This window comes from Coloeus monedula (assembly GCF_965178545.1).
Source record: "Coloeus monedula genome assembly, chromosome: 4".
In the NCBI taxonomy this organism is placed as follows: domain Eukaryota; kingdom Metazoa; phylum Chordata; class Aves; order Passeriformes; family Corvidae; genus Coloeus; species Coloeus monedula.
The window spans coordinates 68,305,160-68,321,823 of NC_138784.1; the positions used below are offsets into that span (position 1 = coordinate 68,305,160).

At 37.6% G+C, this 16,664-nt stretch overlaps 1 protein-coding gene across 1 annotated transcript in view; it reads right to left on the reverse strand.

Annotated features, from left to right (window-relative positions):
- The window catches only part of SEMA3D (semaphorin 3D), a gene marked incomplete at its 3' end in the record, with an annotated part of 88,318 nt that overhangs the window by 60,740 nt on the left and 10,914 nt on the right, over window positions 1–16,664 (reverse strand). The window contains exons 2-3 of the mRNA XM_082280618.1: window positions 12,998–13,158; window positions 616–678 (exon numbers count right to left, since the gene is read on the reverse strand). Of these exons, the coding sequence (XP_082136744.1) occupies window positions 616–678; window positions 12,998–13,158 (224 nt within the window). The remainder of the gene's footprint in view (window positions 1–615; window positions 679–12,997; window positions 13,159–16,664) is intronic.

Consider the following 16,664-nt stretch of genomic DNA (forward strand, 5'->3'; position numbering starts at 1 on the left):
GAAATTTTATTTTACAGCCAGGAAATGTTTACATTTATAGTGGGCTCTAGACATATGACGTAATCTGTGCTGCACAAAACATATAAAAGTTGTATTGTATACACGTATGTACCTTAAATATACTTCCTAAAGAAGATTTGTGGTTTCTGGCAAAAGCCATTGAGTCTGAGATTTTTTTTTAACCCCAACTGCAGCTGTCTGCAAATTAAGTTGATTTGTACACTGCTCTACTACTGTTTCTTTAATGAATTATAATGAAGTTACATTCAGGATATACCCAAGAAAAAAAGAAGCATTTTAATGTGAGAAAAGAGGATTCCAGGGAAATACTGCCTGGTATACATTTTTGAGGAAACTCCATTCATCTCTCAGCTGCATTTATTACATAAAAGAACAACATATCATGATTGACGCCTGCAATATTGAATTTTTTTAAGTATTAATATTTAAAAACCAATAGAATTGTAACTTTGTTTTTTAATTAAGAAGAAACACTTAGGACATTAGTTCAGAAGAAGTGTAACAAGAGCTTACTAAAGCATTTTTTGCATTTAATAAAAAATATACAGATATGCATAATCCTCAGCAATAATAAAAAACATACATCATACTTACATGGGCATCTTTCCCAGCTAATTTGCATAATTCCACCTTTTCTTTTGCTGCAGGCCAGTAAATCTGTAACATAGTTAAAACAAGACAAAGATTATGAAGATTATACACTGTCCTGTGACTGTAGATTATTCCAGGAATAAACAGTTTAAAGAGATTTATGCATGTTGAAGGACCTTGCATGTAAATTGAAATGAACATGACTTCAAATACAAGATCCCATTACAAAAAGTTAAGAGGCTTTAAATCTACCCCGCTGATCCTTGTTTATTTCTTCATTGGCTACATGTACTTTTAAAAAGCATTCAGTTAATCTGGCCAGGGCACCTTGTCACCATTATGTGTTTCTCTCAAAGTTATGATGAGCCAAATCATCTGGAAACTAAACTGATTGCAAAGCCAGGCAAATTACATTTGTAAGAATTTGGTCCAGTGGACTTGGCATAACTGTTATAAAAAAACACTTAGCTCTTTCTGCCAATTTTCAAATGAAAATAATTAGGTTCAAAAAACTAAGGACAGCTTAAGGGAAAATTGTAGAACAAAAAGTACATTTGACAGTAATCAACAGTGCATGGTTTAAAAACATCACTCATCAACATTAACTGAGTTTACTGAGAAAATGACACAGAAGTTTAGAGAAGAACTGTGGACCTTAGATAATTTCCAGTATATACTGATACTGTTTCTCTTTCTTTTTTAATCTGCCCTGCAGAATTCTACAACATAGGTTTTGATGTACATAAATCCAGATGACAAAATACTATCAGTTACTGTAATCCAAATTGTGTTAGTGAAGAAATGTCAATGAACAACAGTTCAGGTTCTGCCTCACTGATTTCAATTAAGCAGTCAAAACTGGATATGACTGAGTACATCTGATTCTATTAAATTTAAAATAGAAGCTAAATACAGATTCTTCTTGAATCCCCATGTTAAATACGGGTATTTTGTACTTCTAATTTTGACAAGAAAAAGCAATTGTTATTTCTCATGACTAATAATAAAAACACAACAAATCACACTACTTTTTAAGCAAATATTGATTAGTAAATTGCCTGAAGTCCCAGGCACCAGTCAGCAGGTCATTAGTAGTCACAAATGCTTTAGAGTAGTCTCCAGTCATGCTTTACAAAATCTTAAATAGCAAATGTGTAGGAATGAAGAATTATTATAATATGCATTACAAATAAAAACATCATCAAGGAAGGACACACAACTCAATGGCATGCAAGAGGAGTTGACTGCTGTCATATTCCCCTTCACCCAGCTGTTGGCACCTTGCAGGATGTGGCTTGACAAACACAGGCTCAGTCCCACATGGGTAAGGAAAACAAAAAGCAAGTGGCCTCCCTCAAGTACCTTTATCATTTTCCAAAACCTACAGTCACTGTTTCTCTCAATCTGGAAACAGTCTGGATTTTACTTCTTTCTCTTCCCTTCTCAATGAAAATGGATATGTTGGATTTCTGCAAGGAAATTAATTTCCTCTCAAGTGAACTCAGTTACCTTTCTGATAAAAACCTCTTAGCAGAGACAATGTAGTTTAAGTTACTTAAACCTTAACCCTCTGCAACAATATTTACACGGAGTCAGAGATAAGACAGTGTAACAGCACTGCAGCACTGGAGCACAAATTCGCTTTCCCAGAGCATTTTCTCAGAAAGATCTGGTCAAAGCACCCAGGTATGAAAATGCAATCAGCCATCCCAGGGGTGTGTGGATGGCACAGAGCACAGTGCCAGGAAGCACACAGGAAAGTACTGGAAACATCATGAAGGGCTGAAGGTAGGTCCAGTCTGGTCTCCACTGCAACACAGATAAGTTTAAGAAAAGCTGATGAAAAGCTACCAGTGAAGAAAAGCTGATGAAAAGGAACAGATAGAGGAATGTAAGATCATGGATCTCCAAATACATTTGGCCATGGAGATCTGTCTGAGCTGAGATATGATCCTCAGTTTTCTTGTACATAAACTTTATGCCCAAGATCCCTGAATCAGTTACAGGAAAGCCTCGAGGTCTTCAAGGGGTTTGAGAGATTTTTGGCCAAAGTTTAGTAATCCAATGAGGTAGACAAGATGTGCCTTTGTAGGCTTTTGAAAATGCCCAGCTGTCCTCGCCAACTACACAGAAGAACTGGAGGAGTTAAAAACAGACACATCTGCTTCAAGGCTTCAGAAGTGTTAATGGACTTGACTTACCCTCAATTCTTCTACAGATTCCTTCATGGGAATCAGTGTTTGTCCTACGAGGCTGAAATACACACAACCCCCCTTCTATGATAATTGACCACAGACAATTATTATTAAAAAAATCAATTGTTTTACTCTCTAGTTACTCAACAGCCTCAGTATTTAGCATTATATAAGGCCACATTAGACAATGAAAAGTGAAGCTAAGTGATCTAACTTGAAAATCAATTTGCAATTATATATGGGGGAGTAAAAGTGATATTTATTAGCTTACCATATGAGAAATGAGAGATTCCCAGAAACTGTCAGTTCTAAATTGTAATAGATCAAGAAAATTGCATAATTTGATGAGTTGCATCATCAAAATTGCATAAAATAATGAGTTGATGTGCTGAGCAAAAAAGCATGAACTTCATTTTTTTATTACAGGACATGCTGTGTAACAGTGCCACAAGTCTGGTTCCCTCAAACACTGGCACAAGCAACATTATACATGTGTACTGACTTTTCTGTAGGGGGTGAAATTAAATTTTACCATTATATTTTATTCCAATGTGTTACTTAGTTTCACAATATGCCAAAAAAGTAAGACTGGAGATTCCTGTAGTTTCTTTCAGATTTAAAATCATTGAGCTTGTAAATGGTTTGAAGCTTTGACGTTGGTCATTTTTTCTTTTTTTTTTTTTTTTCTATTTATATGTTTTATTCACAATGGTAACATCTTATTAACAAATTCTCTTTTATTCCCAAATTTCTCAATAAGTAAAAACCTCAAGGAATGGAAAAAAACCCCAGATAGCCAGGCCCTATATACTAAAGGTGACAACGACATTGACTTGTAAAGTCATAATCATTTTGTGTTACCATCAGTACAAATTATATATTTAATATACTTTATAGTTGTATGTATCTGAAATGTCTGGAGAAATCTTAGAATAGCTAAGTGGAGTTACTGAATTTAAGGCAAGAATGCAACTAGTTGGAATATGTGAACTATATACTTAAATAGGATTCTTTTCTTTTCTTAATCTTCAGTTTATTTTCCTTTTAAAATAACCATATCAAAATTCCAAAGGTCAGCTACTGTCATGATTTCCAGATTTTATCTTCTACTGCCCAATTAAAAGAAAAAAAACAATCTTACCATTACTTTTAAATCATTCCTCAAATATTTTCTTAAATTTTGGAATGGGAAAGAAATTAAATTCTCCTAATAAATGAAAAGTTAATAAGCTCTTTTTTATCAGAGAGAAAGAAAACCTCCCAGGAGTACAAAATTAAGCAGTACATAAGTGTAGGACAGATAAGGTATCACTTTAAAGGGTAGCTGGAAATTGATTTCTGATTAAAACAAAACATTTAAAACCACAAAGGTCTTTTCCAGATCAGGAGCAGTAAATTTCTAAAAGTAACATTTTCCCTTCCTCTAAATATGCATTTTTACTATAAGAAAGGAATGAAAAAGGGAGTAACTTTTTTTAATACATTATTTATACATAAATAAATTGATATGTGGATGCTATATATATGTGTATATATATATATATATATATAAATAATATCTGGATCCAACATTAAGAGCCAAATTTCAGCTGCCATCTGTCATGAATTAATAATACTGGTATTTTACTCATTTTTATGTATGCATCTTTCTCTATCAGATTTTGTTCCTAGCCTAACACTTAATATTATAAATCTTTAGGAGAAGGGGTGCTCAAAAATAAAACAGTGAAATCTGATTACAAAAAAAATGTGTGAAAGTACAGCTTTTTCAAGAATCACTTCTAATTAGGCTACTAAATCTAGGATGGTGCAGGACTTTACAAAATGAGTGGAAAATGCTATATATTGTCACAATACAAAAGAGGAAGATCACAAGCTATCTAAACAATTTAAAAGCCCACTGGTCTTTTTTCATCTGTTTTTAAGGTTTCAAAACAAGTTTTTAGTTAGGGAAGAAATAATACAAGTTTCCAATGAAAATGGAGTGTGGTAGAGAAGACAATATAATTTGGTAAATAGCCATTATCCCGCTCAATATTGTACTTTTCTTTAATAACCTAGCTGAATTACATTAAGGTGGTAGAGCTGCTCTTCGTCAGGGCTCCATTTAAGTATTCACTATATTGTCACATGGAAACTGATTAGCTCAGCTGCCAAAAACAGGCAGAAGTACAAGAAAAAAAAATGGTCTGATAAGTAAAGAACTTGAGGTACAAAGTTACTCATGAGGTTCCTCAAGAAACAATGTCGGAGCTCATCCTATTTCATGCACCCTTCAGTAGCTTTGGTAAAATCCCAGAACTCTCCAACAACCCCTGCAGATGACACGAAGTTGGGAAGCACCACTAAAACAAAAGAAGTTAAATTATGCAGGAATAATCAATCAAAGGGCTCTGAAGACCAGAATTATAAACAGCCAGAGGAAATGGGTATAAACTGCTAATAAGTAAATATAAATAATAGATTGTAGATTTTAACAAAAATCCAATCTGAAACATCGGAGTAGTAACAAGGATCTGTTCCACAGCAACAACATTCCTAAAGAAGTTGCATGAAGTATCCCAAAGGGCCACTTACAACAGCTTTGGACTGGGTTATGAGACGAATAACTGCTCCATGAGGTAGCTGATGCTGATAGCAGGGAGTGAGACCAATTGACCAACGTGACTCCTTCCAGTTTCACATCCCCAAGATAGCCACGCTCACGCCAGCAGCAAGCACTTGAGTGTGCCATTGAGGCTGTCGGCTTTCAGCAGCCCTGGGGCTTTCACTGGAGCCTCTCCCATGCCTGATGCTTCAGCACTTCTCTATCAGTGCAGCCTCTGGTACAGGACACCCCAAAGTGCTTTACTAGAGGTGCATGGAGCACCAGCAGGGTGTGTCCCTACCAGGAGTGAAGGACATCAGCTAATCAGCACGTCTCAAAACACTCACACACTGAATTTGAGGCCTGTGAAGAAAGGGATTGCTCCCTTCCTATTTAAAAGGAGTAAGAGGTGCTAGAAGCACTAAGATGAAAATACATTGATTTTAAACAGCTGCTTGATGCAGCAAGAGAAGGCCAGCTTTCTTCCCTTGTTTTATTCTGAGGACTAGATATTCATCATATTGATGCTTGAGGGAAGGTATGCAATAAAATTACAGCTTTCTGGGCATCAAAATGTCTTATTAAGGCTTTGTGAAGCATGTACACTGTAATTCAGAAGCTTAGGCTCATCACTGGTATGGGTAAATTCCCCATATGACAGTCCCAACTGCAGTTCCCAAAGAACAAAGCCAGATTGAGTTGTAAACTGTTTGTCACACTGGGATATGCAATATATTCCCCCCTGACAAACTCTTCTCCATGAAAAACTACCCCCCTGTGTGAAAAAAAAAAAGGATTCATGACTTAGCTCAACGGGACCATAAAACGAGTACAGTAAAGAAGGCAACATGATCCAAACAGACTGAAGTAAACCAGGAGACAGTCTAATCCTAGCTTTGTTATTGTCTTACTATATGTGACAGTCAGGTCTCAATTTTCCCACCAGTAAAATGACAATAATGTGACTTCCTTTTTTTAAATTTTTTTTTCTTGATTTTCTGAAGAACTTTGTAATTCACAGCTCAAAAATTAAAAGCAAAGAAAAACAGTAAGAGCAAGGAGCACTGAGCAAACACACGACAGTGATCCAATAAGAATGTCACCCTGATGCATAAGACAGTATCATGAATGTCATGCCCCAATGGCATAAGAGTGGGTGTTCATGGACTGCATCTTGAGAACTAGGACATTTGTCACTGCTGTATACTGACCCCAGGTCACTTCACTAAAAATTACTGCAAGCACTAAAAATTTACTGAATTTCCCAGAAAACACTGGAAAGAATTTAATGCATTCTCAGTATCATTTTGTGGAAAACATAGAGTGTTACAATTACCACAGAATCACAGAATATTCTGAGTTGGAAGGGACCCACAAGGATCATTGAGTCCAACTCTTAAATGAATGGCCTGTACAGGGACTGAACCCATGACCTTGACATTATTAGCACCATGCTCTAAACAACTGCGCTAATTAAGGAGAAAATGATCTGATTTTAGCACACCATATTGGTATACCAGTTGTTCTCTAAAAACCTCACATCTGCTGCATCAATGTGTGCAGTATGGAAGTCCACAGCTTGGGGAACTGGACAGATTTTTCTCATATACAAATCCCAACAGGAAGGTTACCCCGAGTAGGTCTTGTAACCGACTCCCACTGTAATAGCTGTACTCTGGAATTCAGTATTTTAAAGTCATCAGCAAACAAAGGAAGCTGATACATTTGAATTCCTCATTTGAATTTCTCCCTGTATTTGAAAACTAACCAGGCTGTCTTTAGAGATTTTCATCCAGCTTTCTTTACAGCAGTTTCATCAAGGTTCAGCTAACTCTCAGAAATACTTAAGAGATTGTTAAAAGCCAAGAATTTATCTTTAAATCTTGTTTATATCTTGCCACAGACCTCCACCTGTGGTATCATTATGTGTACCTGCAATACACATCTAGGAAATTAACTGACCAGAAATTCCACCTCCAATTATTTCATAGTAACAGAAAATTGGATCTCTGAAAGATATAATCTGATATAACAGGAAGGGGGAAAGAGAGAATATGAGGCTTGTTTCAAAGTGATTTACAACACAGCAGGAATGCCAGTGTCAGTGTATGGCATTCTTTATTTTCATGATGCCATTGAACTGAGTAAAATGCACTGGAAGTCAGAGGGAAATAAAAGTTGTGTATTTGGATGACGCATTCACGAACTTTTGGAAGCTTAAATTTGGCAGGTGGCTGTCAGACTGAAACCTCATATTAGAACCAAATGGGATTTAATATTGCATCTGTCTGGGACAAAGCTACATCTCCACATGCCCCAGTACTCCTCTTAAACTGTGATCTCCAACACAACTTAAGTAGCAGCCAATACTTCCAGCCTCAAGGGTTTTCTGAAAAGTGCATTTTCATGTGTATATGAGCACATGTGAAAGCTTAAAGAAAATACACCAGATGCTGATTTCATTTACAATGGATTAAATCTTGAAAGGCTTCAGTGCTTCTACACTTCATTTTCCACAGCGTAACCACAGCAAACTTCTGACTACTGCCTCTTTCTCCTAAAAGGAAACTGTACACCAGGATTTTTAGGGTAAATGGCATTGCTCCTGACATGTTTATCACTTCAGACTAAAAACAAACCCTACCTTTGAAAAAGCCAATGGCCAATATGAGCAAATGTTTTCAGAGAGCAGGATACTGGCCATTCTTTATAGCTAAACACACAGGTAAAATATAAAAATGACAGCGGATGTTTATGGAAACATAATTTACAGCAACAATGCAAAAGGAAATAACAGAGACACTCTCTTCCACCTAGGACTGTGGTAATGCTGGATTCATATTGCTTTCTTCGCGTCTTGCTCCATCTGTTGCTTTGTGTCTGTAAACACTTTTCAAAAGCTTTCACTTTGTCTACACAGGTGCCTAAATTTAAGTCTGCCAAACAACTTTATAGAGTAAATAGCTCAGTGGTAAGACCCCTTCAAGGGCTAGTAAGCACAAAGATATCACCTCTGCCTCTGGAAGTCCCTAATCCGAAGTTTCACTGCGTTTATCCTAGATTATCTCAGTCCTCATGTCCCACTTTCATAAGTTTAAATATCTCCAGTGGTTTCCACATGACTCTTTGGCCTTCAATTATGTTTCCTGGCAAACTTTTTCTTCTGACAGGTCAAGAAAGCTTCACTCTCAGGCTGTCTGCAGTTTTGCTGACAGGCAGGAGGCTAACTTCCTTTGAGTTATAGAATAAGCCACACATATTTTTTAGGAAGGACCAATCTTGGTATTACTGTGTTTCAAAGCTGCAATAAACACCTCAGACTCTGTACACATTCCGGAGGCTCAGGCCTGAAGGCAAGAACCAAAGCCTCCCTTCAGTACTGGCTAAATTCCCACTGGGTTCATTCCTAATTGAGACCACGCTTATACAGACTGACAGAAAGTTTCTCAGAGCAATGAATGTAAAATTCTGCTCCTGTATCTTGAGGGTGCTATTTTACATAAATATGCATATGTATTTGCATATATGTTCCCCCTCCTGCAGAGGTGGGTGGGTCACACTGCAAACAGTGCATAATGATAACAGTGCTGAAATACAAGCCCACTTTAACTGTTGGAAAGCACTGCAGTTACAGAAAAAATTATGTGCAGCTATTTCATAAGCATTTACCCAGCAGATAAATACGTATTTATGCATATGTATATTTCTCCCTGTGAAATACAGATAATAGTCAATACAAAAGGGCATTCAAGGATGTCACAAGACAGCTGCACATGCCAGAAAAATAGTAGCAACTACAAACTGAGGATGCTCCAAGCGATGATGATTTGTGACCCTGAGCCAGTGCACACTGGGACAGATGAAAACAACTTGTTCCAAAGCTGCTGTTGGGGATCTGACATGTTTATCTATTTGGCCCACATGGGGCTGTGTCTTCTAGCACTGACAGCTCCTGCAGGTTGGCAGCTTTTCAAAAGCTTGTCAGGCCTTGATAGCATTCCTATTCCTGTGGAGCTGGGCGGGTCGTGCTGCAGATCACACCGTGATAACCGCGCTGACTTGTAACCCCGCGCACACTGTTAGCACAGCCACAGAAAGGGGCACCATTGCTTTGCAGCTATTTACCCACTGTTTACCCAGCTGACAACATTTTGTATTTCGTATTTATTTAGCACAAGGAGTAAAACAGAAAAGGCTTTACGCAAACTCACAAGAAACTTCGATGTACTGACGTAATGTTTCCAGCAGGATCCCAGAGGTTGGGGTTCCTATAGAATTTCTTCGCCAGCTTTCCAGCCTCTCATGCTGTTAAACATCTCTCTGTTTTACACTGCATTTCTGGTGGTAATGGCACAGAGGCCTTCAGCAGAACTACTTTCCTTTGCTGACCATCTTTATTTTACTCACAGGAAGAAATCACAATTTTTCCAGTTTGCAAATAGCTTGCAGAATTTGTCAGGGACGTGAGGATCTTTCAGAAAAAGACTATGGCACTTAAAAAATGCCATTCCTGCAATAGGAGCTAATGGCTTCTGTACGGGAAAACTTCAGAGAAAATACATCCCTGCTACAGAAAGATGATTATCCATTGCTATATTTTATATATTTATTGACTATAATCACTTTCACTTTCTGCATTCGTCTGTCATTCTGGAGGACTTGCTTATTACACTGTGGTACTTACTGTTGTTTTATAATGAGGTTTACAAGCATTGGAAACCAGACAGATTTTTTTTCAAGCTGCCAGCTAAGGAAGTTTTCAACCTATTACACAATAAATTGAATAAAAACTACAATGATTTAAGAAATTGTGACTCCAGCAGAACTACTGATTTATTTCATCAGGAAAAATACAGCAGGAAATAAAGCTATAACTTAATATGTGTAAGTCAAATTAACTAATTTAGGTAAATTAATAGGTTTTAAAAAGGAAGTTATTAAATTATATATATGTATACATTAGAAAAGGGAGCAGGTTACAATGCTTTGGATCCTTCTTTGCCAGAATGTCTTAATATAGAGCATTAGACTCTAAAATATAATCTTGCCAAGTAATTATATCCACACATGAGAACAAATTGTTTGGGATCCTGACTTAGCTTTTGCAGGTATCAGTAGCTCATAACAAAACAAATATCTGAAATTGAGAGCTTTATTAAAGTAAGATGAATCTACCCAGCATAGAGCATTCTAAAGTTCATATTCAGCTTTGTTTTACAGAACGGAAACCCCAAACTATGCACAATCTTGAACTGCAGTCTCAAAGTTGTTATACCTCTCTCGCCCCATCAGCGTGCTTTTAACACTCCTTCCTCAAAGTCATTAATAAACACATCATTTATAGGTGGAAACTTAATATTCTAATCAATTTCTACTCATTTTAGTAGCTGTATTAAGCAGATTATTTTTTCCAGATGACTCGTACTCCAGAGGAGTACAAAGGACACACTTCAGACCCTTGTAGTCCCAACATGTGTGGTTTCCTCACACTGGGAAGGCCTGGAAGTGAGCCGCCTGGCCCAGCGCCAACCCAAACCACGGTCAGTCTAAACACAGCACCGGCAAATGCTACTTTCTGACACTTCACTGCTACTGCAGAGTATCCTTTAGCATCCTCCTCAGGGGCTGAGATTTATACACAGCTCCTCACGCAACTTCCTTCATCTCATCCCTTCCCTCCACTGCAAGATTCTACCAGCCAAGCACAGTGGAATTAAAGAGAAACACTCATGTGACATTGTCTTGTGTTACCTGGGCATTTATGCAAGAAGATACATTTGTAAAGTTATTGAATGCCCATGGAGACCTGGGAAATCAGCACACCAGGATGCTCTGCAAGGCTTCTCAGTCAGTTCTACCCATTTAAATATATTTTGCCTCAGTGCTTTTTTGTGAAAAGTTAATTATCTGAATAGTTAAACTATTAGTTTACCACTAAAAGAAGTATTTGAACCTGCACACATATTTAGTCCAGATATGCAAGTGGTTAGGAATTTTATTCCCTCCTTTCTGGTTACCACAGATATGTAAGCATGCATTCTCTATTCATCTTAGGAAATGCAAATTTTCTTTCCAATACAAAGTGAGTTTTTTCTCTACAACATCTATACCAAATGGCACTGTCTGACTGCACATTAGTTCTCCTGGCTCCATCGGTGTTCTGCTCTTCTTGGAAAGCACAAGGTCCATAATGAACAGCGGTGGTTTGGCCAAAGGGAAAATGTCACCAGCTTGGACTGAGGGGTGGCTCATGCAGTGCTGCCACCTCCAGAAAGGTCTGGGCTCAGAAAGCCCCACTGAACATAATGGGAGGTGACAGCACTCAGCATCTCTCAGGAGGCAAGCAGAAGCCCACAGAAACAGAAGTCTGCTTTTCACACAAACAAAATTTGTCTTCTACAGAAAGCCTACACCAAAAATCAATTTGTAGTCTGAAAATTTGCAATTATGAGTAGTGCTGTTATTAATGCAATATCCTGGGAGGGGTAGAGGATTTTGAGTCAATTACTGAGATGACAGAAGCAAGGTAAATGCTTGATAAAGCATGCCAGGAAGAAATTTCCTGAAATACCCAGAATCTGAGTTTTACAAAAACTGGCATGTGCAGCATTGCTGAAGTCCAGATAAGGAACAAGATATTCAGACTGGTACTGTATCTCTTCTATACAATGACAGCAAGTGTTGCTCTCAAACATGAGGGCAAAATAGTCTCTTGTTCCACCTGTTCAGCTCCTGCCTGCAATCACATTAATTCAGGGTCAGTTACCTCTTCGGAGCTGGCAGCAGTACGCAGTAATTTAAAACCACCCTCTGGTGCCTAAAGAAAATACCAAACACAGCTGAGAATTCAAATTTTCTTCATATCTGGGAGAAGCAGGAAACCAGTTTTCATGTGTTCCCGTTGCAAGCATCTGGTTTTCACTCATAGCAGTCAACTGTGCTTACAAAAGCTCCAGTTCACCATGTCTGCTAGAAATATTGAAGGCTAAATTGTCATCTTATTATCTCAAGTTAACACACTGTCACTGGGCACAGGGAAGGGACTACAGCAGATCCCAGTGGAAGCTTTTCCTAAAACTAGTAATTCTAGATATTAACCAAAATGTTAAAATTGCCACTTACATTTTACTGTGATTTAAACCATCCAAATTGCCTCTGCTCTGTTCAGTATTAGAGTAAAGTAATCCCAGGGATGCCAGGAAGCAATGAAAGAGCTGTCTTCAGTTATTTCCTTCCAAATGCTTTTAAATGAGGAGGGTAACCGTGACCAGAGGAATTGAGAAGTGAACACTCTGAGCTGCATTTTTCCTGTCTGCTGATATTTTGATGCTATTTTCATGCACTGCAGGGCTCTTCCACACAGCTGATCTCTTGCAGCTCATCAGTCACAAAGGAGATCATACAGCACAAGAAACTCAATTGATTAAAGATAATCTGTATAACTATGGGAGGTGAGATTATCAAATCTTGGTAAATTTCATTGCACAACGAATCTGCAGTTACCCAGAGAAGAAATAAATAAATAAAAACACAAAACCAACCAAACAGAAAGAACTTAACAAAATTTAACTTAGGAAATAAACTCCATGGAAAAGGCACTGACCTTTTTTACATTTTTGTTTACATCAACCAAGTTGAGCAGGAAGATGTGGTCCTTTGCCCCAACTAGTAGCCGGCCCCTCTCCTCATCTAGCAGCAAGGTTCGAAAATCAAGCCCCTCTGTTGAGCCCAGAAATGGGATGCAGCTGTTTGAAAGCAGCAAGTCTGTGGGAAAACGAAGAAAATCTTTATAATTAACATGTTTATATATGACTCATCAGTGTCTTTTATAAATATATGCAACCAGCATGGAGTGTACCAGGGAAATAACTGCAGTCTTGGAGCATGTCTTTTCAGAGTCATAATACAATTCCTGTTAACTTCGGGTTTCTCTGGGGTTTTTCTTACTTCCAAATTGGGTAATATTTACTTTCACAAAATACTTTTCTATATTAAATTTTCTTAATAAATTATCTGTATGGCATAAAGGAATGAGAAATTCAACAGAAATTAGAAACCAAGAAAGACATATCTTTGCAAAATGTGTGCTATATCTTTCCTTCATTCTAAGAAAACTAATTCTATTTACATCACCATACTCATGGATACACATGATCAAGGATCAATACCTCACCGTATTTGGTGCTCCAGATATAAAGCAGCAAAGAAGGTCAATGCCAGCCAAGAATAATTAGGAGCAGGAAACAGTGGGTAGGAACATTTGAAGATCATCCAGTTCAACTCCCTCATTATGAGGAGGAACATCTTTCACTAGATCAGCTCGCTCAAAGTCCCACCTAATACAGCCTTGAACACTTCCAGGGATGGGGCATCTGCAACTTCTCTGGGCAACCTGTTTCTCACCATTCTCATCATAATAAAAGTCTTTCTTATATCCAGTTTCTATCCACTCTCTTTTAGTTTAAAACTATTGCCCCTTGTCCTGTCACTAAAGGCTTTGGTTAAAAAGTCCTTCCACATCTTTTTTACAAGCCCCTTTTATATATTGAAAAGCTGCAATAAGGTCTCCTCAGAGCTTTCTTTTCTCCAGGCTGAACAACCCCAAACCTCTCAGCCTGTCTTCATATGGAAGGTGTTACAGCCCTCTGATCATTTTCAGGGCTCCTCCTTCCAAGGTCCATGTCTTTCTTGAACTTGGTGCCCCAGAACTGAATGTAGGACTGTAGGAAATTAAGAAAAAAAAAAAAAAAAAAAAAAAAAGATGCTCTATGAAACTAATGAAAGAACCTATACTGTTGCAAAAAAGCTAAAAGGCTGTAAAATAAAAATTCTGTAGCATTTTGCCTAATGAATACTCTGTGGACATAATTCTGGACAAGGACACAAACAACATATAGAAAAGAGCACAAGGATATTTAAGTCTTGTTGGGTAGTCATTACTTTGGGAAAAAGAAAATAAACATGTGAATCAGTTCTTCCACAAGCAAACTCTCCAAGCTAAACTATTTGGAAATCTTCAGACAGAAAGGCAAATCCTGTATTTAACGGGAACATAAAATTAAGGGTATTTCCACCTTCCTGGCACTGGATGGACAATGTAGCATTCCTGCTAGAAAACCCAGACTTACTGCACAATTTATTGGCATATCCTGATCATGATGAAAATTAGGGCCAGTGTTTTGGAGAAAAAGTCCTGAATTAAATAAAGGGAAAAAAACCCACCCAAACATTTTTCTCCAAGGTCTCACACAAACCAAGTCACAGGCAAGAAAACATTAAGTTCTAGTGCTGGCTAATGAACAGAACCGTGGGAGAAAAATATTTTATCATTATTAATCTGACTACCTGGTATATAATTATGATGATTATTTTTTAGATTTATTTGGCAGTACTTTGGGAAAAAATCTTGCTGAAAAATTTTATCTGATGCTGAGCACTACATCACTATACACCAGCACTGTCCTTTCCCACATATCTTTTGTGAAGGCAAAGATGTCAGGATTTGTTTTCTAAACTAGTAACACTTTAAAAGATGTTTATTAATTGCCAGCAAGATCACTTTAGAAGCAGCTTATGGTTAACATGGTACTATAAAAACCTCAGTCCTCACCTGCAGGACACAGGTAACTAGCATACAGAATATGAGGAAAAATTCCTTCTCATCTGCAGCCACAGGAATTTGATCTGGGGAAGGATAAATTACATGCTTGTGCAAATGCTCTAAAGCACTTTCAGCACTTAAAGCCATGCAAAGCATGGGCCTTTGCAAGAGTGTCAATTGCAAAAATATGTGGATTTGATTCTTCTCCACATACATGAAGGATGATGACTGAGACTGCTATCTACTTCCAGTTTCCTTATTTGAAAGGAATGATCTCTGAAGAGACCATCCCAAGTGGACATTTGTCATCTGTTGTTTAACAGTTCTAGAATTTCTCAGTAAAAAAAAACCCACCTAGAACAGCTACAACAGTGAGGGAAAATGCTGCTTCATGACTGAAATGCCCAAGTGGGAATGAGCCCTGCCTGATGACTTGTACAATCATTTATTTCACTGCATCATAAGGAAAACATCTGTAGAATATTCCAGATTGAAATGACAACACTGCACACTCCTTTCTTACTGGTGCAAATGACAACACAAGCTGCAAAGTGGTGAAGAATTAGGTTTGGTATTTACTATTGAAAACAGCTTGGAAATAAGACTCTGAGCACAGCCACTGATAAGATTATAACTGTAATATGACCTAATAAAACTTTACAAGTAAACATTAACAGAGGGTTGATTAAATTTCAGCTAAATTAATAATTGTTCTCAGTCTATAAAACAACACATTTTAATCTTACGCATTGAAATTTCCCTTCACAGCGAGACATATTTACTATCACCAAGGATACTACACTGGAAAAATTTACTGTGAAAAGCACATTTCCCAATGATTTTCAAGCTTAGAGCAAGCTGTTGATTTGAATCACTGCATCTCTGTAGCCTGGCTAACACAGAACCAGCATTCTCACAAGGTACAGTAACAAAGTTACAGGGATGGTCTTTCATGAGCACGTGTTCAGCACTCAGTTTATGGTCTCTATTTGCTGTTTTCCTCAAAATTAAATACTTTTTTCCAGCCTGGTGATTAAATAAGTATCCAGCTATCTCCCCTTCTGGGTTAATATTTCACTGCTGAGTGATAGAAGCTGGAATAGTGACTGGGTTTATTCATTTCACACAGTATCTCAGTGGACTTGGCTCAAAACAGCATGATCATTGCTTACTTATAAAATCTCCTGCAGCAGAGCCACAGCAAAGAGACTTCAAAAGTAAAAATTTCATTCTGTTCTGATAATATGTATTTGCATTTATAAAACATATTTACACTTGTTAGCATCAAGTCACATGTGTGGTGACCATGTTGCCATTCCTCAACTCCAGCATGCTGTCACAATGCAGCAATGTAGAACCACTTGGTTCAGAATCAGAATGCCCTTTGTGACTAGTTACAGACTTTTTTTTAGTGACAAGCCATGCCTAAATTAGCAGAAAGGGAACATCTCAGACATTTTCAAAACAGTTACAGACAACTTTGAAGGACTCTGAAACTAAAGGCTGTATAACTTTCATATACGGGAAAGAACAAAGGTTGCATCACTTTCATTTAGGTAGGAGCAAGTCCTTTCTCATGTTGGAGAATACACATGAAGGTTTACATGGGCATTGTAGAAACTCAAGCAAATTTCTGGGATAAAGAGAAGTATTTATAGCACGACTGCAG